The sequence below is a fragment of the Paroedura picta genome, chromosome 3 (assembly GCF_049243985.1).
Source record: "Paroedura picta isolate Pp20150507F chromosome 3, Ppicta_v3.0, whole genome shotgun sequence".
In the NCBI taxonomy this organism is placed as follows: domain Eukaryota; kingdom Metazoa; phylum Chordata; class Lepidosauria; order Squamata; family Gekkonidae; genus Paroedura; species Paroedura picta.
Window position 1 is genome coordinate 165444266 of NC_135371.1, and position 23718 is coordinate 165467983.

General features: G+C 49.5%; 1 protein-coding gene across 1 annotated transcript; it reads left to right on the top strand.

The window, feature by feature from the left end:
* Positions 1-867: 867 nt before the first annotated feature.
* Positions 868-23004, top strand: KRT8 (keratin 8). The gene is made up of 9 exons (XM_077329254.1): positions 868-1342; positions 7405-7613; positions 10339-10399; positions 10506-10601; positions 11831-11995; positions 17527-17652; positions 18389-18609; positions 19946-20001; positions 21308-23004. The coding sequence occupies exons 1-9, from the start codon at positions 995-997 to the stop codon at positions 21496-21498; spliced, it is 1473 nt and encodes a 490-aa protein (XP_077185369.1). The 5' UTR covers positions 868-994; the 3' UTR covers positions 21499-23004.
* The last annotated feature ends 714 nt before the right edge of the window (positions 23005-23718 follow it).

A 23718-nucleotide genomic window follows, 5' to 3' on the forward strand; every position in this document is an offset into this window, starting at 1 on the left:
CCTCCAGGAGGGGCCTGAAGATCTCCCGGAATGACTACTGCTCTCCAGCCTCAGAGATCAATCCCTCTGAAGATCTCCCGGAATGACTACTGCTCTCCAGCCTCAGAGATCAATCCCTCTGAAGATCTCCCGGAATTACTACTGCTCTCCAGCCTCAGAGATCAATCCCTCTGAAGATCTCCCAGAATTACTACTGCTCTCCAGCCTCAGAGATCAGTTCCTCTGGAAATAATCTCTGCTCCAGGGGGCGGACTCCTGGGCAGCTGCACCCCGCTGGGCTCCCTCCCTTCTCCAAAAACTATTCTCCGCAGACCACGCCCGCAGACTTCCAGGCATTTCCCGATCTGGAGTTGGCAGCCGCTGAGCAAGTCTGCTTCCTCCTCCAGGCCTGCCTCTGGGGGACCGTCTCCAAAGCGCCCTCCCCCTTTGCGCGCCCCTCCCCTCGGGCAGCTGGCTTTGCAGCCCAGTGGTGTAAAAAGGAGAAGGAAAAGAATCCTGGGCCAAGAGCCGGGTTCCCTGGTAACTTTGACCTGGCCTGGGGAGAGGAGGTCTGCTGCCCTCTTTGGGTCTCTTGGCTGCAAGATGCTCAGCAAAGCACAAGGTGTGGGGGGAGGAATCACCTGAGTTCAGGGCTGGGCGGTGGGAGGGGAGGAAAGAGACCAAGCCAGAGACCTGGCCTGCCGCCTCCCCTCCCGGGTTGATGATTTACCTGTGCAGTGCAGCCACCAGCCCCTGGAAGAAAGAAAAAGGGGAAAGCAGATGTGAGTTTGGGTGTCAGGGGCGGCCCCACCCCTTGGCTGCTGCACAGCCACTCAGGTGCTTCCACAGGCAGCCCCGGAGCCCTCCCCCTGGCGGCACCGTATATAGCCCTCTGCCCCGGGAGCCCTGCCTTGAGCACCCTGCCTGCCTTCGGTGCCTGCCTGCCCAAGCCTCTCTCCCCTGACTGACAGCCAGCCAGCCTGCCTGCCTGCCTGTTGCAAAAGCAAGCCCCAAAATGTCTTTCACCGTCACCCAGAAGAGCTACCGCAGCAGCACGGCTTCGGCCCCTGTCCGCACCTTCAGCAGCCGCTCCTACAACCCGGGTCCTTCCAGCGGAACCCGCATCAGCACCTCCTACGCCTCCTCCAGCTACGGGGGGAACCGGTTCGGGAGGTCCGTCGCCGGCCTCCGCTCGCCCTCCCTGGGAGCGGGCGGCATGGGGGGCATCACGGCCGTCAGCGTGAACAAGAGCCTCCTGGCCCCCCTGAACCTGGAGATCGACCCCACCATCCAGCAAGTCAGGACCAAGGAGAAGGAGGAGATCAAGACGCTCAACAACAAGTTTGCCGGCTTGATCGACAAGGTGAGTCCCGCCGGGGCTTTGGCCGAGGGGCCAGGGAGGCAGAACCGCCAGGGGAGGCCAATGGCCAATTTTTTGCACAAAGTCCAAGGAGGGAAGCGAGCGCTCGGGCCAAGCGGCTCTAAACTCAAGCCTGCCTGTGCTGAATTCACCTCTCCTTTCTGGAGGAGGCAAGGGAATGGTTCTGGCAGTGGAACAAGTGGGTGTGTTTGCCCAAGAAAGCACGGCTGGGGCCTTTGGTTGGGCACACATCCCAGGAAGGGAAAGCAGGGCCTGTGTGTCTACGTCCCCGGCGACCGATGGGCAGCCGGGGTTAGAAAGCAGGCAGCATGAAGAGAGCAAATTCCAGGGCTTTAGAACTTCTCCCGCTGGCTTCCCCACCCCCTCCTCCAAAGGGGAATCAAACCTGTTCCCCAGGGTGATCCGACCAGTCTGGTGAGCCGACAGCACCTCCTACGTGTGTCAGACATAAAAGTCCTGTCGGGATTCAGGTTTTAGTTCTGGAAAGGAGAAGTAAGATATCATTCCGCCCCCTCTCCCTCCCCATCTCCGAATCAGCGGTGCAAACCCCCTTTCTTACATGTGAGGGGAAGATCTTCCTTTGTGCAGCTTTTGGTCAAAGGTTAGGAGATTTCCAACATATGGGACTATTTCTACACTCCTCTCCAGTAGAGTCTTTCGGCGTTTGGCCTGGCGTAGACATAATCCGCTTTCTCCTTGTGGTGTTAAGGTCTGCAGGGAGCCGTAGGGTCACGTCTCTGTCCCCATTCCCTTCTTGGGTATAAAGTCACACCCACACTCCCCCATGCCCTTTACCTGGTGCCCTGAAGGGTAACCCCTTCACTGGCCATTCTGGAGGGAAAGCCCGTAGTGGCAAAACTGATCAGGAGTCCAGGAACCTCTCAGGAACAAAAAATGTATCCCAGTGGCAGCTTTTCTGTGTCTCTTTTATGGACGCATGGATGGCTTTAGCTACAATTAACATTTAGGAGTGCTCTCATCACAGCTGGGGTTTGGAGCAGGGTTGCACACCCACGTTCAGGGCCTGCCCCAGAGGGGATGGTAAGTCATTGGTAGGTTCCTTTCCACCAGTATTATAAAATCCTGGGAAAGAGAGGGAACCATGTGCTTTTACTATAAAGGTAAAGGTATTCCCTGTGCAAGTACCGAGTCATGTCTGACCCTTGGGGTGACGCCCTCTAGCATTTTCATGGCAGACTCAATACGGGGTGGTTTGCCAGTAACTTCCCCAGTCATTACCATTTACCCCCCAGCAAGCTGGGTACTCATTTTGCCGACCTCGGAAGGATGGAAGGCTGAGTCAACCTTGAGCCGGCTGCTGGGATCGAACTCCCAGCCTCATGGGCAGAGCTTTCAGACAGCATTTCTGCTGCTTACCACTCTGCGCCACAAGATTCTCTGAATGAAGTTTACACACATGCATTTGTAGGCAACTTCAGTTTTAGAAAGCGGGGAATGACACGCGCAGGGTTAGATATATTCCGGTGAGTTGCCGTGTTGGTCTGAAGCAGCAGGACAAAGTGGAGTCCAGGGGCACCTTTAAGATCAGCAAACTTTTAAGCCAGATACAAGCTTTCGTGTGCAAGATCCCTTCCTTCTTCATCAAAGACTTGTGCTTGCACATAAAAGCTGATACCTTGAATACAGCTTTGTCAGGGCTTAAAGGTGCCGCTGGACTCAACACTTTGTTATGCAAAGGGTTAGAATCCACTAGCTTTACTTCCTCCCTAGAAATGCTGGTCTAGTGGAGAGTTCCAACTTCTATAAGATGATTTCTAAGGACAGGAGGGAATGAAGAAGTGAGTCTCCCTTAAGTGGGAGAGTTGATTGCCCTTTCTTTTCGGCACTCCACCTAGCCTGCTTTTCTGCTCACAGGGAGTGCCGTACTTGAGGACTGTGGGCGGAGCCCTCGCAAGGTCTGCGTTTCCTAGTCCCTGACATTCAAGCTAGGAACACGCCTTAGAATGAATGAGCCTTTGATTCCAGTCCGTGTTCTTCCTCTTTTCAGCCGGCCTGAATAACAGAGAGGAGCAATCTAGACGTAACATTCCTGAGCTCTAACTTTAGGGGTGCCAGGCTCCAGGTGGGACATGGGGATCCCATGTAATCACAGCTTAGGACTACAGAGGTCAGTTCCCCTGAAGAATATGGATGCTTTGGAAGGTGGACACCAAGGCATTGTGTCCGGCTGCCGTCTTTGACTCCCCGCCCAACTGGATCTGGCAACCCTGGTTCTTCCATCCTTTGCTTCTGGCTAGGAGGGACTATCCCTAAAAAAGACCCAGTTGCTGTTGTCGCTCACTCGCCACCCCTGGCAAACTTCTCAACATTCTTGTATTATTATTTGTTTATTGTTTATATTCCCCAGTTATCCTCACAACAGCCCTGCAAGGTAGATTTAGGCTGGCTTAAGATCACCGAAGGAGCCTCTTGTGGCGCAGAGTGGTAAGGCAGCTGTCTGACAGCTTTGCCCATGAGGCTGGGAGTTCAATCCCAGCAGCCAGCTCAAGGTTGACTCAGCCTTCCATCCTTCCGAGGTCGGTAAAATGAGTACCCAGCTTGCTGGGGGGTAAAAGGTAATGACTGGGGAAGGCACTGGCAAACCACCCCGTATTGAGTCTGCCATGAAAACGCTGGAGGGCGTCACCCCAAGGGTCAGACATGACTGGGTGCTTGCACAGGGGATACCTTTACCTTTACCTTTAAGGTCACCAGTTTCTGGGGCAGCATGGGCATTCCAGCCTGGGTCTCCCAGATATATTCTGCCCAGTCCAACATGACATCATTTACCTGTGCTTATTCCTTTATATACTGCTACTCCGATATAAATCTGGAAATCTGGAGTAACTGAAATCTGGTTTACATGTGCAGGAGATTGTAGTAGGAATATGGTAGTAGAAGAGACTTGAAGTGGTTCAGGGGTTGAATTTTGCTTGTGAAACTTCTTTCCCTTTAAGAGACAGCTCCATGTCATAGAATCATAGAGTTGGAAAGGGCCATGCAGGCCATCTAGTCCAACTCCCTGCTCAACGCAGGATCAGCCCAAAGCATCCTAAAGCATCCAAGAAAAGTGTGTAACCAACCTTTGCTTGAAGACTGCCAGTGAGGGGGAGCTCACCACCTCCTTAGGCAGCCTATTCCTGGTCATCCGGCCAGGAGAAAGTTTCTACCGCCTTTCATTGATTGCTGCACTTATTTTCTATCCGCAGAGAATTTTTAGCTCATGGGGACATTCCAAAATGAGATGCTCTACCCATAGCTTGAAGGGTGCAGTCCATTCTGCAACTTCATTCTCTTGCATATAAGTTGACGGGGAGATATCTGTAACCATGAGTACATTCCCTGCATCCCTGCCAAACTACAATTCCTCAGATTCTTTGCAGGGGGTTATGGCAGTTCACATATAGGTTTGTAGTACAAGTACATTTCTTGTGCCAGAGCATCACCAGGTGTAAATCGGGTTGCCATTCTCCAGGTGAGGCCTGGAGATCTCCTGGAATGACAGCTGGAATTGACAGATGACAAAGATCCATCTCCCTGGGAAAAATTGGTTACTCTGACAGTATAGCTCCTCTCCAAATCCGTCTTCCCCAGGCTCCACCCTCCCCTGAAATCTCCAACTTGGATCTGGTAACCTTAGGTGGAAGCATTTAATAGATGTTTAATAGCATTTAATAGTTCTTCTGAGCTTGTACAAAGTACTTTCCTTTGAAGGATGGCATTGTTTCGTAAAAAAAAAATGTCTTATGGAGATTAGAACTATGCAGACATGAAGCACGTATCTTTTTTTTTTTTGGCCTCTGACCAAACACCTTAAAGCATAATGCTAAACAGAGTTACTCCCTTCTAAATCCATTTCAGTCAATGGCCTTGGGTGTAAACCTGTATAGGATTGCGTTGTAATATCCCAGCTGGTTTATTCCTATGCCTCCAGCCCTTCCTTTGAGGTATAGAAGACAGCATCTCTAGTGATTATCTTAATTTTTTCGTCCTTAGAAAACCCTTGTGAGGTAGGTCAGACAGTATTTGACTAAAGTTACCCAGTGACTTTTGTGGTTGTGGTTGCCAGAAGATGGCTCTCCCCCCACGCCCAGGATACCTCTCTGCTTTGCTTACCTGATGCCCACCTCTGCAGGAATAAATTGCTGGGAGGGGCTTTAACCCTTCAAGCCCTGCTTGATTCTTTCAACCAAAAACTGGGCTGCTGGTGATGGAACTAATAACAGTTTGAAAATTCTGTCTTGCAGTCCCCCAGCTGGTAAGCAGCCAGCCCAAGGGCATTGCTCCCTTCATTTACTGTGTGGTTGTGGATATGATCGTATCCACACCTGTTTGTGTGGTTTTGTGTTTTCTTCCTCTGCTTCTGTCAGCTTTCTCAAATCTTGGCCAAATGACTTCCCCCACCCTGTGCTTCCTAGAACACTAGTAGATGACACATTTTCTTTTTCGACAGAGACATGTGCTACGCTCACCTCTGCCCTGTAGATCTACCTAGGACATTTTTTATTCTGTCCTTCCTGCCAAGAGTTCAGTCAGTTGTGCACAGTTCTCCCTAATTTTATCCTCGTGACAACCCTGTGAGGTAGGCTAGGCTGAGAAAGGGCGACTGGCCCAAGCAGTTACTCAGGGACTCCCACGGCAGTGGGGGTTTTAAATCTGTATTCAGCCCTGTTTTGAGTGACTCAGGACAGATCACATTATTGTCAAAGAATTCATACAGTATAAAATACCATTTCAAGCCAAGTTTACATTAGAATCCAGGATAGAACTAATGCTGCTCCTAAAATCCTAGTCCAGGACTGCGGGGGATATTTTGTTTAAATAGCTTACAACCCTTTTCTCTGCCTCCCCACTTCTCCCTCAAATGTTCTCCTTGAACTCTAGCTTTACTAACATTGGTGGAATCCGTTGACTGTTAGATTTCCTGCCGAATGTGCCAAAGGGGAACCTGGGAGATCTCAAATATTTGCTGGAAATAACTCATAATTATTTGAGAAAAGGTTTCTACTTGTGGTGGCTCAACGTGTCTCTTTTTTTGTTTGTTAGCCATCTGATGGAGAGGCTGATTCTGTGAAGGCAAAGGGGTGGCAGGTTACAGTAGATGTGCGATGGGGTTGTGAGTGTCCTGCATAGTGCAGGGGGTTGGACTAGATGACCCAGGAGGTACCTTCCAACTCTATGATTCTAAAAGACAGCAAAGTGAAAAGGACCGTACACTTTCCTTTGTTTTCAGCAGTCTGAGAAAAGGAAGGATGCTTGCACCTTGCTTCTTAATTGTGTTTTAATTAAAATGTTAAATGTTCCTTAAACATTTCTTAATTAAAATGTTTATTTTCCAACTTTCCTTGTGGTTCTGAGCAGCTCAATGATCATAGTTTTAAGACATATTCAAAACCAAAATAAAGCAGCAAACCCTTAAATCTTTGTAGTGTCTCTGATGGAAAATACATTGGTACTCCAAAAACATGAACTCTTGAAACTTAGTTAACGGTAAATTGGAAGCCCTTTTTGAACCTAACCCTTTGTCGTGTGTGTGTGTGTCTGTGTGTGTGTATACGAACTACAGATTGGTATTGTCCCATACTTTTTCTCTATAAATAAAAATTTAACCCCAGTAACACAGTAAGGATTCTTTGTTTTGCATTTGTTAGTACTATTAAAACAGAATTTTTCTTCCCACTCTCCTCCATCCACTATTATCTCCCTGTATTTCATCCCTCCATGTCACTGGAGGGCTTCTAAAAATTCAGAAATTGTAATTACAATAGTGATTGCAATTTATTTTTAAGCCTTCGGGTGGCTTGGCAGGGGAAATGGTGATTTCCAGGGACTGGTGGAAGAAAAATGGAGCTTATTTTGAAGGGACTTTTAAAATGTGAACTTCCCCATCTAGACAGCGTGTTGACGTCCTTAGTCAAGTGTTCTTTCCCAAAATATCAAGTGAAGAAGAAGAAGAGCTGTTTTTTTATACCCCGCTCTTTACTACCCAAAGGAGTCTCAAAGCGGCTGACGGTAGTCCCTTCTCTTCCCCTCTCCTCGCCCAGGTCCGTTTCCTGGAGCAGCAAAACAAAATGCTGGAGACCAAGTGGAACCTCCTGCAGAACCAGAAGATCACCCACAGCAACATGGACAGCATGTTCGAGGCCTACATCAACAATCTGCGCCGGCAGCTGGATGGCTACGGACAGGAGAGGGCAAAGCTGGACGCCGAGCTGGCCAACATGCAAGGGCTTGTGGAAGAATTCAAGATGAAGTGAGTACCGGGGATGGGTACTGGATGTTGGCATTTTTCTGTGCCTCGGCCAGAACTAGGGCCTTTTTGGCACTGGCTCCAACATGGTGGAACGGGCTGCCGCCTGAGACTAGGATCCTGATGGAACAATTACAGTTCTGCCGGACTTGCAAGGTGGCACTCTTCCACCTGGCCTATGGTTGCGGCCAGGATGATCTATTGAATGGGTCTCCCTTCAATCCTTACAGCTCTTCTCCACTCCCCTCTTGTCCAAGCCACTGAAATACCTATATATTCAACAGATGGAAAAATAAAAGATGGCAGAACGGGGGGGGGGGGGGCTAGGTAGACAGTTAATACTAGATGTCAGGTTTTTAGTGATTAGTTTTTAGAATGTAAATGTTATTAATAAAGTATATACTATGTATTTTTAAGACCAATCTTGTGGTCTCTGAAGTGCTACTGGATTTGAATCTAGGTGAGATAGACAAATAATCTACGAAATGTGAAAGCTGTTTGTAGTTACTTAGCTTTTACGTGTCGACAGGTGGGCGGTCAGTTCATGCCCAGATGCATCGGTGTCTCTCAGCAGTTCTCAAAAACAGTTTCACTCTAGTTCTAGTCTGGGTTGCCAGCTCTGGGCTGGGAAAAACCTGGAGACTTTAGGGGTAGAGCCTGGAGAGGGTGGGGTTTGGGGTGGAGAGGGACTTCAGTGGGTGTATTACCATAGAGTCCATCTTCTCTGGCCATTTTCTCCAGGGGAACTGATATTTGTTGCCTGGGGATCAGTTGAAATCCCAGGAGATCTCTAGCCACTAGCTAGCGAGAGGTTGGCAACCCTTGACTCCGAGGCTGACTGCCTCTGAATGTGGAGGTTCCCTTTAGTCACCAGGGCAAGATGAGAAGAGAAAAATAAGCTCCCACTGTTAACACTGATGCTGGAATAAATTTTGTTTAATCAAACAAACAGAGGGGGGAACAAATTTATATAGCCAGCCTTCAGGGAGCCAGTTTGGTGTAGTGGTTAGGAGTGTTGACTTGTAACCTGGCATCCCGGGTTCGATTCTGCACTCCCCCACATGCAGCCAGCTGGGTGACCTTGGGCTCACCATGGCACTGAAAAAACTGTTCTGACCGAGCAGTAATGTCAGGGCTCTCTCAGCCTACCTCCCTCACAGGGTGTCTGTTGTGGGGAGAGGAAAGGGAAGGTGACTGTAAGCCACTTTGAGATTCCTTCACGTAGAGAAAAGCAGCATATAAGAACCAACTGTTCTTCTTCAGGAATATCAGGGCTCTCTCAGCCTCACCCACCTCACAAGGTGTCTGTTGTGGGGAGAGGAAAGGGGAGGCGACTGTAAGCCACTTTGAGACTCCTTCACGTAGAGAAAAGCGGCATATAAGAACCAACTCTTCTTCTTCAGGAATATCAGGGCTCTCTCAGCCTCACCTACCCCACAGGGTGTCTGTTGTGGGGAGAGGAAAGGGAAGGCGACTGTAAGCCACTTTGAGACTCCTTCACGTAGAGAAAAGCGGCATATAAGAACCAACTCTTCTTCTTCAGGAATATCAGGGCTCTCTCAGCCTCACCTACCCCACAGGGTGTCTGTTGTGGGGAGAGGAAAGGGAAGGCGACTGTAAGCCACTTTGAGACTCCTTCACGTAGAGAAAAGCGGCATCTAAGAACCAACTCTTCTTCTTCAGGAATATCAGGGCTCTCTCAGCCTCACCCACCTCACAAGGTGTCTGTTGTGGGGAGAGGAAAGGGGAGGCGACTGTAAGCCACTTTGAGACTCCTTCACGTAGAGAAAAGCGGCATATAAGAACCAACTCTTCTTCTTCAGGAATATCAGGGCTCTCTCAGCCTCACCTACCCCACAGGGTGTCTGTTGTGGGGAGAGGAAAGGGAAGGCGACTGTAAGCCACTTTGAGACTCCTTCACGTAGAGAAAAGCGGCATATAAGAACCAACTCTTCTTCTTCAGGAATATCAGGGCTCTCTCAGCCTCACCTACCCCACAGGGTGTCTGTTGTGGGGAGAGGAAAGGGAAGGCGACTGTAAGCCACTTTGAGACTCCTTCACGTAGAGAAAAGCGGCATATAAGAACCAACTCTTCTTCTTCAGGAATATCAGGGCTCTCTCAGCCTCACCCACCTCACAAGGTGTCTGTTGTGGGGAGAGGAAAGGGGAGGCGACTGTAAGCCACTTTGAGACTCCTTCACGTAGAGAAAAGCGGCATATAAGAACCAACTCTTCTTCTTCAGGAATATCAGGGCTCTCTCAGCCTCACCTACCCCACAGGGTGTCTGTTGTGGGGAGAGGAAAGGGAAGGCGACTGTAAGCCACTTTGAGACTCCTTCACGTAGAGAAAAGCGGCATATAAGAACCAACTCTTCTTCTTCAGGAATATCAGGGCTCTCTCAGCCTCACCTACCCCACAGGGTGTCTGTTGTGGGGAGAGGAAAGGGAAGGCGACTGTAAGCCACTTTGAGACTCCTTCACGTAGAGAAAAGCGGCATATAAGAACCAACTCTTCTTCTTCAGGAATATCAGGGCTCTCTCAGCCTCACCTACCCCACAGGGTGTCTGTTGTGGGGAGAGGAAAGGGAAGGCGACTGTAAGCCACTTTGAGACTCCTTCACGTAGAGAAAAGCGGCATATAAGAACCAACTCTTCTTCTTTATCCACCACTTCTTCCTTTTTAAAACGTTAAGCCTCGTTTAACCAATTCTGCCTCTCTTCCCGGCAGGTACGAGGATGAAATCAACCATCGGACTGAGAAGGAGAACGAGTTTGTCCTCTTGAAAAAAGTGAGCCCTTTGGCTCCTGACGAGCCTGGCTGGGGAGGACCGTGGGAGAACTTTCTTTCCGGTTCTGTCTTCCCCTAATGGAGGCTTGTCTTTCTCGTCCCCACAGGATGTGGATGAGGCCTACATGAACAAGATCGAGTTGGAGACGCGCCTGGAGTGCCTGACGGACGAGATCAACTTCTTGAGGCAGCTGTACGATGAGGTAGGCGGTTCTCTTCCGTAAGAATGGACCCTCCCTTCCAGAATGTTCCTCCTCACCAGCTTGGGAAAACCCCCGGAGTTGTGGTGCTTCATGAAGCAATGGGGCTTCCTCTCTGCAATGAGGGATTAGTTTTAAAAATGCCCAGTACGGTGTGAAGATGTCGTAGGGTGGCCCTCAGATGCATTTGAGTTTTCCTCCAAGGTGATGAGGGTTGCATTCATGGGCCTGCGGTAAAACTCTGCTTAATGCAGGCTTCCTCAGCCAGGATTTCGTAAAACCCTGGCGTTTCTTGACAGCCCTGGAAGAGTCCCTTGAACGGGTGGGAGTTTAATTAATTTTTAATATTTTTTTAAAAAATCTTCAACATTTATCCAGTGATATGGCCATATACGGTCATGTCGACCCGCCTCCTCGTCCCAAAATGGCCAATGATGGGCCTGGAGGGGGTGGGAAGGGGAGGGGCCTCTGGGTGGGCGTGTCCACAGCTCTGCTTCCCAACCATATTCTGCACAATCGCACTACTTCTGGGGTTCCTTGAAGCCTGAAATACATTTTGTTGCTTATTAATCCTTTCTCATTATATAATACAATCTATAATAATTTTTACTTTGATACATATAATTTCCTTTCCTTCCTGTGCTAAGCGGTATGTAAAATTGACTTTCTTTTTTATTTTGTAAAATAAAAATTATATATATATATATATATATATATATCTTTTTATATGTTATATATAAAAACATCATTGACCAGGTCTGACGCCCCATCTGGCAGATGAATGGTTTTGCAGCAAGGGTAGCCAAACTATGGCTCTCCAGATATCCACAGACCACAATTCCCATGAGCCCCTGCTAGCTGCTTACAGCTTTGTCTCTCTACACCAAAAAAGTGTTAGCCTAATTATATTTTCAAGTGATTAACAAGAACGGACTTGTTTTGCCTCTGACAAAAGCACTGAAAACGGAAAACAATCTAGAGACCGTTCAGGCAGAATCCAACTATAAATAAAAGAGATAACACAGACTCTTAAACTTTTGATCTTTAATTAAGCCACTGGACAGATTCTTTCTGCTGGCTGGGGCTCATTGTCGTCCACGGACATTAGGAGAGCCACAATGAGCTATCCCTGTTCTGCAGAATGGAATCGGAGCATGAAGTGTCACTCGAGCACATCAGACCTGTAGATCCGCCACCCCCTCCCCCCATGAGAAATCTTTGTCTCCTTGCAGGAACTGCGGGTGATGCAGTCTCAGATCAACGACACCTCCGTCGTCCTGTCCATGGACAACAACCGCAGCTTGGATCTGGACGGCATCATTGCCGAGGTCAAAGCGCAGTACGAGGACATCGCTGCCAGGAGCAGAGCCGAGGCGGAGAGCATGTACCAGACCAAGGTGAGTTTGCCTCCCGCCCTTGGCTTGGAGAGTCCTGGAACTGGAAAAGGAGTTTTGAGGCCTTCAAGTCCACCTCCACCCTGCTTAGCACGGGACAGACAGCATACAAGATGTTCAAAGCTAAGAATCCCTGCCCCTAAGGAGACATGTTTGGCCTTGAACCGAGACAGGGCCTTTTGGGTTCTGGCTCCTTCTTGGTGGAATAAGCTCCCAAGAGGGATCAGGGTCTTTCCTGAGCCTGCGGGGTTCTGCAGGGCCTGTAAGATGGCACTCTTCCACTGTGCCGGTGGTTGAGGCCAATTATATCCAAATCTTTTTTTGGGGGGGATATTCAGGGCATGGAATTAGGGGTCAATGTGGGTGGCAGGTAGTTATGAATTTCCTGCATTCTTCAAAGGGTTGGACTAGATGACCCAGGAGGCCCCTTCCAACTCTGTGATTCTAGGATTCTGTCCCTTTTGCTCTGAACAAAGGCCTCCTCTTCCATTCTGCCAAGCCAGGGCTGTAGCCAGAGAGTAGCCTGTCCTTGTCTTTTTGCCCCACCTAAAAAAAAAAAAATTCAAAATGGATGGAAAGATGAGACACAGATGAGACATCGTGGCTTGCTCCGGGCTAAAGTGAGATCCGAATCAAGGACTTCCTGGTTCTCATCTCAGCCAATTTATTAAATTAGCTGTCTGCTCTCTGGATGACTCGAGACTGGATTTCATAAGGGGGGGTTCTCCTTTTGTACCTCTGCTTGCGAAAGGGATGCCCTCGCCTGAATTCTGGGAAGCTGCAGGGCTCTCATGTTTAATTCAAAAGTGGGCTGTCGATAAACGTTATCTGTCTCACCATCAAGGTGAACCATCCATGGAGAGGAGCTGGCTTCCAGAGCGGAGTCTGTGGGTTGCATGCAGCATCGGCTGAGCCAGGCAATTTTAGTGATGATCTGATAGGGCGGGGAAACCTTTTGGGGAGTGAGTTGATCTCCTGTGTTGATTTGAAAGCATAATCAGCTCCTCCTTTCCAGAAAGCTTGAGACAACTTGTAGCCCTCTGTTCAGCGGCTGCCCTGATCTTCGTGGCCTGGGCCAACCGGATCGCATCAGATCTTGAAAACTACCCTGCTTAGTATTTGGATGGGAGACCACCAAGGAAGTTGCAACATCAGAGGCAAGCCATGGCAAGCCACCTCTGAAGGTCACTTGCTCTAAAAACCCGACAGCAGAGGTTGCCAAACGGTGGCTTTCCAGATGTCCATGGACTACAATTCCCATTAGACCCTGCCAGCATGGACTACAATTACCATGAGCCGCTGCCAGTGTGGGAATTGTAGCCCATGCTGGCAGGGGCCCATGGGATTTGTAGCTCATGGAGATCTGGAGAGCCACCGTTTGACCACCCCTGGTGGTCTGCTTTGCCCTCCTGCACCAGCCTAGGAGTCTTCCCCCCCCCCCACAATTTTCATTTTTTAAGAGTTGGCAAACCCTTCAGAATAGTGTTGGGGCAGAGGGGGTCCAGCAGTGGGAGGGGAGAGTTAGAGGGAATCTCTATATCCTTTTCCTCAAACAACAAGGCTGTTCCTTCAAAGGAACAGTGTGATTGAGCAGACTCCATTGTAACAGAATAAAACCCAGGAAAATCTACATTGTTAGACATACTGGCCCATGCAGCCTGGTCCTTGGAATGAAGGCCTGTCTATCCCCCAGCCTTCCTTCGGTGACTGTCACAAGGTTCACCCTCTGACCCTCTTCCTGCAGGCTGTTCCATGGCACAGGATCCACCGGGGTGCGTTTTCTAAATGGAGGGGACCAACAGACAAGCACTGGTACAAGAAACGCCTCTAGTGCACAGGTTCATGAAGCCATGGACTTATGGTGTCTCCTAGAAACAGAGCTGGAAGGGATCCCCGAGGGTCATCTAGTCCAACCCCTGCACAATCCTGGAAATTCAGAGCTGCCTCCCTGCCCTACCCCCTACTCTGTGCCCAGAGGGTTGTATGCTCATGCCTCAGACACATCCCCAAATGGAGAGGTTTTGCTTTAAAGCTGAGGAGGACCGACAAGTTTCTAGCCTTCCTGGCTGCAAAGACAGACTGGAATGGAAACAGTGTTTGGCCGGACGGCCCGTCTCCCATTGCTCTTGGACACCAGCCATGCTAATCACCCCGTTTTAGCATTTGCAGAACATGCTGGGTGCAGTTCCCATATAATTAGCATCCCAATGGTTTTTCTGCAGCTGTTGGAGGGAGGGTGGGGCGGAGGGGTAATGGCTTGCCTGAGGCCACCCAGCAGGAGCCTGGCTGCATGAAGGTGGCGCTGCTCCTTTGCCTCTCCACGATGCCATGTAGAGCATTACCTTACAGCCTTGTGCGTGTGACCTGCTTAGCTTCTGAGATCTTCGGCCTGTGGTGTGCTGTCTTTCCTCCCCACTGACTGTTGTGTGTATGTTAAGTGCTGTCAAGTCACAGCCCACTTTTGGCAACGCCAGCACTGTGCTTTCAAGGCAAGTGAGAAGCAGAGGGGTTTTTTCCATTGCCTTCCTCTGCAGAGCCTTCCTTGGTGGCCTCTCATCCAAGTCTTATGGTAATCCCAGCAAGGGGCTTTCAAGGTGGTTTGCTATTGCTGTCCTCTGAAGAGTCTTCCTTGGTGATCTCTCATTTAGCCTAATGATGTCCCCAACACTATGCTTTCAAGGCAAGTGAGAAGCAGAGGGGTTTTTCCATTGCCTTCCTCTGCAGAGCCTTCCTTGGTGGCCTCTCATCCACGCCTTATGGTGACCCCAGCAAGGGGCTTTCACGGCAAGGGAGAAGCAGAGGGGTTTTTCCATTGCCTTCCTCTGCAGGGCCTTCCTTGGTGGCCTCTCATCCATGCCTTATGGTGACCCCAGCAAGGGGCTTTCAAGGCAAGGGAGAAGCAGAGGGGTTTTTCCATTGCCTTCCTCTGCAGAGCCTTTCTTGGTGGCCTCTCATCCACACCTTATGGTGACCCCTGTAAGGGGCTTTCACGGCAAGTGAGAAGCAGAGGGGCTTTTCCATTGCCTTCCTCTGCAGAGCCTTCCTTGGTGGTCTCCCTCAAAGTACTGACCCTGCTTAGCTTCCAAGATCTGTCAAGTTCAATTTGTGGCATGCCGTCTTCCCTCCTCACTTATTGCCTTATACATGCAAATGTAAACAAAAAAAAACACCCTGAAAATACATTTCTTAACATATAATTGTTCTGCTACCACTTTTCCTCCTGGAAATTTGAAAAGGAAACTGCGCTTCCTTCTGAGACCTGGTCCACGCACAGGGCCGATGAAAATGGTAGATTTCTGAGGAGGCCGTCCCACTTTAGAAAGGGGCCGGGTGGGTGTGCTTACTACTCTTAACAACTGCAAATTGAGAATCAGCCCCTGGGGTGGTTGTGACCTTGCTTGTTTGCACCCGTTTTGCTTTTTCGTTGAATGGGAGTGATTAATTTCGGGGCAGGGATGGAATTCAAGGCGGCGCTGGGTGGTTTCTTTATGGGCCAAACCCACCCAGTAATTATTGCTTTGCGTTCTCAATATTTCATCTATTCTCATAGTTAGGAAACGAAATCTCAGCTTTCTTTTGGTTTGGTTTTTCTCAAAAGATACACCTTTGAGTAGCTGACAGCACGTAATCCTTCTAGGTTTTTAGCGCAGCTTTCCGAAAAGGGTAGTAGATCAAGAGAGGTGGTTCTCCTCTTCCCACTGGGGGACAGCCGTCTTCCTGAGCTAGAATTCCACCCCTGGACATAGAAGCCTTTAAAAAACCCCGTGATCCCTTCAGTCCAGTCCATAGCACTATCCTATCACTTCAGAGATTGGTGTTTATAGATCAGGCCCAAGATAAATTTAGTGAAAAGGGGGTGAGAGTGAGCAATTGCCATGCAGTGGTATTCCCGTCCTGAGTTGTGATTTGAACCCAGACCCGGAGGGCCAGGCCAAGTTGACCTGATCAGATCTTAGGAGCTAAGCAGGGTCATCATAGAATCATGGAATGATAGAGTTGGAAGGGATCTCCTGGGTCATCTAGTCCCACCCCCTGCACTATGCAGGACACTCACAACCCTACCGCTTATCCACTGTAACCTGCCACCCCTTTGAGCCTTCCCAGAATCAGCCTCTCCATCAGATGGCCATCCAGCCACTGCTGAAAAATTTCCAAAGATGGAGAACCCACCATCTCCCGAGGAAGCCTGTTCCACTGAGGAACCACTCTGACTGTCAGGAACTTCTTCCGGATGTTTAGACGGAATTTTGAATCATAGAATCATAGAGTTGGAAGGGATCTCCTGGGTCATCTGCTCCAACCCCCTGCACTATGCAGGACACTCACAACCCTATTGCTCATCCGCTGTCACCTGCCACCCTGGTTAATACTTGGGTGGGAGACCACCTGGGAGGTCCATGGTCGCTACACAGCGGCAGGCGATGGCAAACCACCTAAGTTTGTGCGTTGCATTGAAAACTATCCAGCAGGGCTGGCCAAACTGTGTTTCGCCAGATGTCCATGGACTCCAGTTCCCATGAGCCTCTGCCACCTGACCATGCTGGGGTCATTTATAAGATAGTTACCTTCATGGACCTTTGATGGACCCAAGTTATATGGCTTAAAATCTAAAATATAAAGTAGTGTGTTGAAGACTTTGTTAGTATCCCTGAAAAACAAAAAAACAATGAAGAAATAAGTTCACTGACGAATTAAAATACAAAAATGAGGTTTTATACCTAGGAACTCATTCTATTGTTTGAATAAAGTTTTTGCCATTGCCAGCTTGGCAATTTCTTTCTTGTCTGCTACCTGACCATGCTGGCCAGGACTCATGGGGACTGTAGTCCGTGGACGTCTGGAGAGCCCCAACTCATTAACGCAGAAAACAATGTACAGGGTTTTTAAAATATATATATTTATTAAGAACAACATTCCCTCTCCATCAAAACAATAAATCGGTAATCCATACAAGATTACAAAATTTCCAAAAATAAAATGATATAAAAAGCCTATTGAACAACAAGTCCGAGCCTAGTTAGCCTCATTAAATTTTTTGCATTTAATACATTCTCCACTCTTAACAATGGCGAGTCCCCAGATGGTCTCACATCTCTCCACATTTTTGTTCTTCTGATAGAATGTCCATTTCATTGAGGAATTAAAGGTCAAGGTCTCCCCTGTGCAAGCACCGAGTCACGTCTGATCCTTGGAGTGATGCCCCGAAGCGTTTTCATGGCAGACTCAATACGGGGTGGTTTGCCAGTGCCTTCCCCAGTCATTACCGTTTACCCCCCAGCAAGCTGGGTACTCATTTTACCGACCTCGGAAGGATGGAAGGCTGAGTCAACCTTGAGCCGGCTGCTGGGATTGAACTCCCAGCCTCATGGACAGACAGACAGCTTCAGACAGCATTTCTGCTGCCTAACCATTCTGCACCACAAGAGGCTCTAATCACATTGAGGAATACTCTGTTGCCCCAAGTGTTCGAATTGGGCGGTTTCTTATCCTTCCGCATGACATACAATTTTTGACTCTTTTCTCTTTCCCCACAGTACGAAGAGCTCCAGACGGTGGCGGGCAAGCACGGAGATGACCTCCGCACCACCAAGAATGAAATCAATGAGCTGAACAGGATGATCCACCGGATACAGTCTGAAATCGAAAGTCTGAAAGGCCAGGTGAGGAGGCAACGGGCAATTCAGAAGCCGGAACCTGCTTTGTGACCCGTCTGTACAGCAGGATCAAGATCCAGGCCACTTGGCAGAATTCCCGGAGCAGCAAGAGACCAGAAGGAGCCCTGGCTCAGTGGTAGAGCCTCCGCTTGGCAGGCAGAAGCTCCCAGGTTCAATCCCCAGCATCTCCAGCTAAAAATGACAAGGCAGTAGGGCATGTGAAAGGCTTCCACCTTGGGTTGCTACTTGTGGGTTGGGGAAGACCTGGAGACTTTGAGGGTGGAGCCAGGAGTGGGCAGGATTTGGGGCAGGGAGGGGCCTTAGTAGAGTCTAATGCTGTTGAGTCCCCCCTCCCAAGCAGCCCTTTTCTCCAGGGGAACTGATCTCTGTAGTCTGGATGGGGTTGCCAGCTCTGGGTGGAGGAATACCTGGAGACTTTGGGGGTGGAGCCAGGAGTGGGTTCTTGCCAGTGTGGGAAGCCTGAGCCTTTGTGGCATATGCCCACTGAGTGAACAGGCCGGAGAAGATTTCGCAGGCAGATGGTAGGAGGAGCATGTGGTTGAAATCAGTTGCAGGAGAAGGAAAGACCCCTCCAAACCCGAAATGGGCCCTCCGCAACTACAAAGCTGGAAGGACCTTCCCCACTCAAATTGTTGTGGAATTCCAGCGCTCGTGCCAAATTCTATTTCTTCGTCTTGAGTGGACGAGCCCTCTGACCCTTTCCCTTTCCCCCTTTCCTCAGCGTGCCAACCTAGAAGCGGCCATCGCCGAGGCTGAAGAACGCGGGGAGCTGGCGGTCAAAGATGCCAGCGCCAAACTGGCGGAGCTGGAGAGCGCCCTCCAGAGGGCCAAGCAGGACATGGCCCGGCAGCTGCGGGACTATCAGGAGCTGATGAACGTCAAGCTGGCCCTGGACATCGAAATCGCCACCTACAGGAAGCTGCTGGAGGGAGAGGAGAGCAGGTGGGTGCCGGCCAGAGTCACTGGCCCCGGCTGTGATCTGTGCCCTAGTCAGTGTTTTCTGGCCCCTCTCCAATCATTTGTTGTCCTTGGGGAGATCCCAAGTCTAAGTCCTGACTTAGATCCGATTGTCACTTTTCTCCCGCAGCAGAAATGTTGGCTGATTTCCCTCCTTCCTAATGCAGAATCTCTCCAATGCACTTAGTGCTGTTCCTAAGGCAGCTGTTTCAGGGTGTGTGTGTGGGGGGGGGGGGAGATGATGATATGAATGAATGAATGAATGAATGAATGAATGAATGAATGAATGAATGAATGAATGAATGATGGGTTGGGAGGTGAATTTACTCCAGCCCAGACTGGCCAGGGATTCTGGCTTTTTGGGGGGCGGAGCATCATCTGGGCATGGAATGGGGGTCACTGTGGCTGAGCAGGTAATTGTGAATTTCCTGCATTCTGTACAGGTTTGGACTAGATGTCCCTGGAGGTCCCTTCCAACTATGATTCTACGAGGATAATAATTTTATTTTTATAACCCGCCCTTCCCTGGGTGGCTCAGGGCAGGTAACAGGAAGTCTTTAAAACAATCCAGTCTAACGCCTACAGGTTAAAACCATCATATGTCTTTATGAGATAAATATAGGCCTTAGAAACTTTTAAGAGCTGCTGACCTGCAATTTGAAAAAATGCATCCTGTGGGTGTCACCGGGTTGAATAGATTGCGGTTTTGGAGGATGGGTTTTCCCAATAGACTTTTCAGGTAAGGAGGCCAGAATCTATTGATGTTATCTCTTGGCCTCCACCATAGGTCTGGCGGAGCAGCTCTGTCTTACAGGCCCTCGAGGACTGCGTACGGTCCCAGAGGGCCCTGTTCTTATTCGGAAGAGGCCAGGGCCAGGGTCTAAACCCTAACCCCGAACCCTCTATGAGACCAGTTTTACTTCTTTGGGGCCAGGGTGGCTCCTTGCATACAGAGGAACTGCTGGAGAACTCAACATAGCCTGGGTCTTCCTACACCTTTACTGAAGTACAGTTCAAGAGTCTCTGTTTGGCACACAGAAGGTCCCAGGTTCAATCCCCAGCATCTCCCGTTGAACAGGCCAGGCAGGAGGTGATAGGAAAGACCCCCTCCCACAGACCCCACAGGGGGAATTTCAGCCTCTTAACCTTCCTGGACTCTAGAAATCAGCCGTTCCCATCAGCAGATTCATTTGTCTGTCCTCTAGCGAACGGACAGCTTTTATTAGTGTAAATGCTCTCCCTCCAGGCTAGCATTGGTCTGTTTTTGGCACACACCTGTGTTAGTGATCGCTCAATGATGTTTCATGTGTTCCCCTGGCAGGCTGGAATCTGGGATGCAGAATCTGAGCATCCAGACCAAAACAACTGGCTACTCAGGTAAGGAAGGTTTGCTCTTTGAAGAAGATTTGCCCAAAGAGCAAACCTTCTTCAAAGATTTGCTCTTTGAAGAAGGTTTGCTCTTTGAAGATTTGTTGGGAGGGAGATGGCGCCAGTCCTTTGCCCCAGATAGGACAGAGGTTTATAATATCATGCACAGGGTAGAGAAAGTACACTGAGGGCTGTTTTTCTCCCATAGAACTGGGGGGGGGAGGCACCCGTTTTAAAACAGGGAATAGCTTCAGGATAGACAAAGGAGACTGCTTCTTCAGTCACTCAATGCACAGAGGGTGTGGTGATGTCCATAAATACCGAGGGTTTCAAAAAGGGGTTAAACAGGTTCATTGAGGAGGGGCCCCATCAATGGCTACCAGCCCTGCTGACTCAAAATACAACCTTATACACTACAGTACATAAGGGGGGGCAACATTAGGGGAAGACGTCTCTAAAATCTTGTTGATCCTCCAAAGTAACGGATTGGCTGCTCTAGGACAGGGGTAGTCAACCTGTGGTCCTCCAGATGTCCATGGACTACAATACCCATGAGATCCTGCCAGCGTTGCTGGCAGGGGCTCATGGGAATTGTAGTCCATGGACATCTGGAGGACCACAGGTTGACTACCCGTGCTCTAGGATACATGATGCTGAACTAGATCAAAGATTCTCAACCAGGGCACCTTGGAGTCCTGGCGCTCCGTGAGAGCTGCCCAGCCTTTCCTCCATATCCTACCTTGATGGAATCAGCCACAAGCTATTCCCGGCATTGCCGTGAAAGCAGGGAACTGGCTGCTTCGATTTACCTGGGGGTGGCCTTCTTTCGTGGTTATCACGCCTGGGGAAGGGGGTGGAGCCTGGAAGCCGACTCCTGCCTCAAACGGCCTCCTTTCTTCATCCCGCTCATTCCTCCTTGGGCGTGGCAGGGGGTGTGGCCAGCTGACATCACTTCCTGCCTGGTTCCAGGTTCCTCAAAGCCTGAAAAATATTTCAGGAGCACCTCCACGGTCAAAAGGGGCTGGGGTGTGCGTTGAGGTTTATTATATATTTTTGTACTTTTTACTGTATGTTTTATGTGTTGTTAGCCGCCACAAGATCTCAGGTCCACAGCAGCAGCATACAAGTATAATCAATAAATAACAATAAATAAATAAATAAAGGCTGGGCTTAGATAGGCCATTGATCTGATCCAGCAGAACCTTTCTGGTTTTCTTGCATTCGTATGTGAACTGAACCTCCGATTTTTAATCCGTGGGAAGTCTGCGTTTGGTCTCTCGAAAAATCCCCATGTTCTTATTCGCTCTCTCCCCAGGTGGCCTTTCGAGCGGCTTCAATAGCTACGGGGGCGGATACAGCACTTCCTACTCAAGCAGTGGCTTCTCCACAAATTCGTTCCCTCTGGAGAGCTCGGCCACCACCAAGACGAAGGCCATCGTGATCAAGAAGATCGAGACCCGGGACGGGAAGCTGGTGTCGGAGTCCTCGGACGTGCTGTCCAACTGAGCCGATGAAGACCGCTTCTGCTGGCCTTCCCTAATCTAGCAGAGCTGGGGGCCTCGAGGAGAACGGGGAGGGAGGCCAGAAGGGAAGCGGGGAGAAACACCTTCCTTCCTCTTCCCGAATTTCCTCTAAGATGCCAGAAACCGTTTCCAATCTCTCTGTGTCTTTCTCTCTCTGTCTCCCCCTGTTCCTCCTGTAGAGAGAAAGGGACCCGTGCCTTTGTTTCCAATCCTCCCAAAAATGAAGGGTTGGCCAAATATCTGGGAATTTTCTTTTTAAAAGCCCAACTGGGACTGCCGTTGTGCCTTTAACATAACTTCGCCTGCTGATTTCTGAGACGCAGGGTCTGAATAGTAAGAGCAATAAGAACCGGAGGAAATGCCAGCATGCCTGACCCTGAATGGCCCCACAATTCCCCCAGCAGTCCTCAGTAGCAGGCAGGGTGCTAATGAGGCAGGTTTAACATGGAGAGGGTATGATGTTCCTGCGATCCCCCCCTCCCCCAATCTTTGGTAATGTTGCCACGTGCACAGAAAGAGCAGACTAGCAGCAGTGCTAAGCAAGCTGCTATGAATGCATTCTCCCTTCTAGAGCTCACTAGATTAGGGTTAGGGGCAAGCTTCCGAACCACAACTGTGAAAAAACCTTTTTTTGTCTGCAAGGATAGGTAAGGAATCGCACAGGGATCCAATGCAACAGGGCAAATGCGTTTGTGGCAGTGCGGTCCTGAGCATGTATACTCAGAAGTAAACCTCCTTGTGAACCCAGGGGGACTTTACGCCCTTTAGCTGCGCCCTGCAGAAATCCCTGGCCTCTGTTGCCATTGCTTACCCTAGCCCTGAGCCTCTTATCTGTGACGTGTAGACAAAAGGGACTGAGTATTAAGCAGAACGTATTGTGTCTTTCTGCATCCCGGGTGCGGGCTTTCTTGCAAAACAATCTGTGATTTCCCCCCCTCCCCTTTCTTTTTAAAGCCCAATTTGGGTTTAAAGCTGTGCCTTAGAGTTTCAGCATGGGAGAACATCTGTACAACTACAGCTTTGGCTTGAACCTCGTCCCACTCTTGGCAGGGAACAGTTCAAAAGAGGAAAAGCCGGATCGCGGCACCCGAGGAGTTTTTCAAAATGCTTTGGGGAAAAAGTTAAACGCTCATCTTTTCGAGACACGCTCCAACAGCCTGATCCTGTCTAGGTTTATTCAGGAGCAAGTCCCACTACAACCCAATGGTTTTACTTCGATGCAAGTGTCCTGGATTGTAGTCTTGGGGTATGATTCTTAATGATAGCTCTGCAAAGGAGAAAGTTTCAATTTTGCTAGGATGTATGCATGAATTAATGGGCAGAGATGACGTCTGCTCGTAGAGCCTCTCTTAAAAAACTAGACCCTGTGGGTTAGGCAAGTGATTTGTGTCTCTCCTCGTTCTGTCTCCTGAAACTGTGACTAAACAAAGCAAAGGTTGGTTGTCATGTTCTCCCTCTCTGACGTCTTGCTCAATAAAAACCTCTTCATATGAAAGATGCTCGTGTTTCTTCTCTGTTGTCAAAGGACAGAATGGTTTGATTCAGAAGAGTAACTCTTAGTGTAGCGGTTAAGAGAGGCGGACTCTGATCTGGCAAACCGGGTTTGACTCCCCACTCCCAACTAGCTGGCTGGGTGAGCTTGGGCTAGTCCCAGTTCTCTTAGAGCTGTTCTCTCGGAGCAGTTCTCTCTGCCCCACCTACCTCACAGGGTGTCTTTGGTGGGGAGAGGAAGGGAAGGGTGTTTGTAAGCCTTCTTGGGGACTCCTTTGGGTAGTGAAAAGTGAGGTTTTAAAAAAGCAGCTTTTCTCCTCAGTCATCTTGATATTTACCGGCCTCTTGATTCTTTCAAAGAATAAACATAAGGGCGCACAGCACAGAAACAAAAAGAGCACACTTTGTTTGCTCAAGGGAAAGTTTGGTGCATCCATTTGGTGAGCTCGTGTTTGTGCCCTGAGTCGGAAAGGGAATCATAGAATCATAGAGTTGGAAGGGGCCAGACAGGCCATCTAGTCCAACCCCCTGCTCAATGCAGGATCAGCCCTAAGCATCCTAAAGCATCCAAGAAAAGTGTGCATCCCCACTCGGGGCCCCTCCCCCTCCAGGTCAATCATTGGCCTTCCTGGAGGCGAGTGAGCCTGGATGACCATTCCCAACACTCCATCTTACCTCCTGCAATCTCTTCCTCCTCATGCCAAGTGCCTGA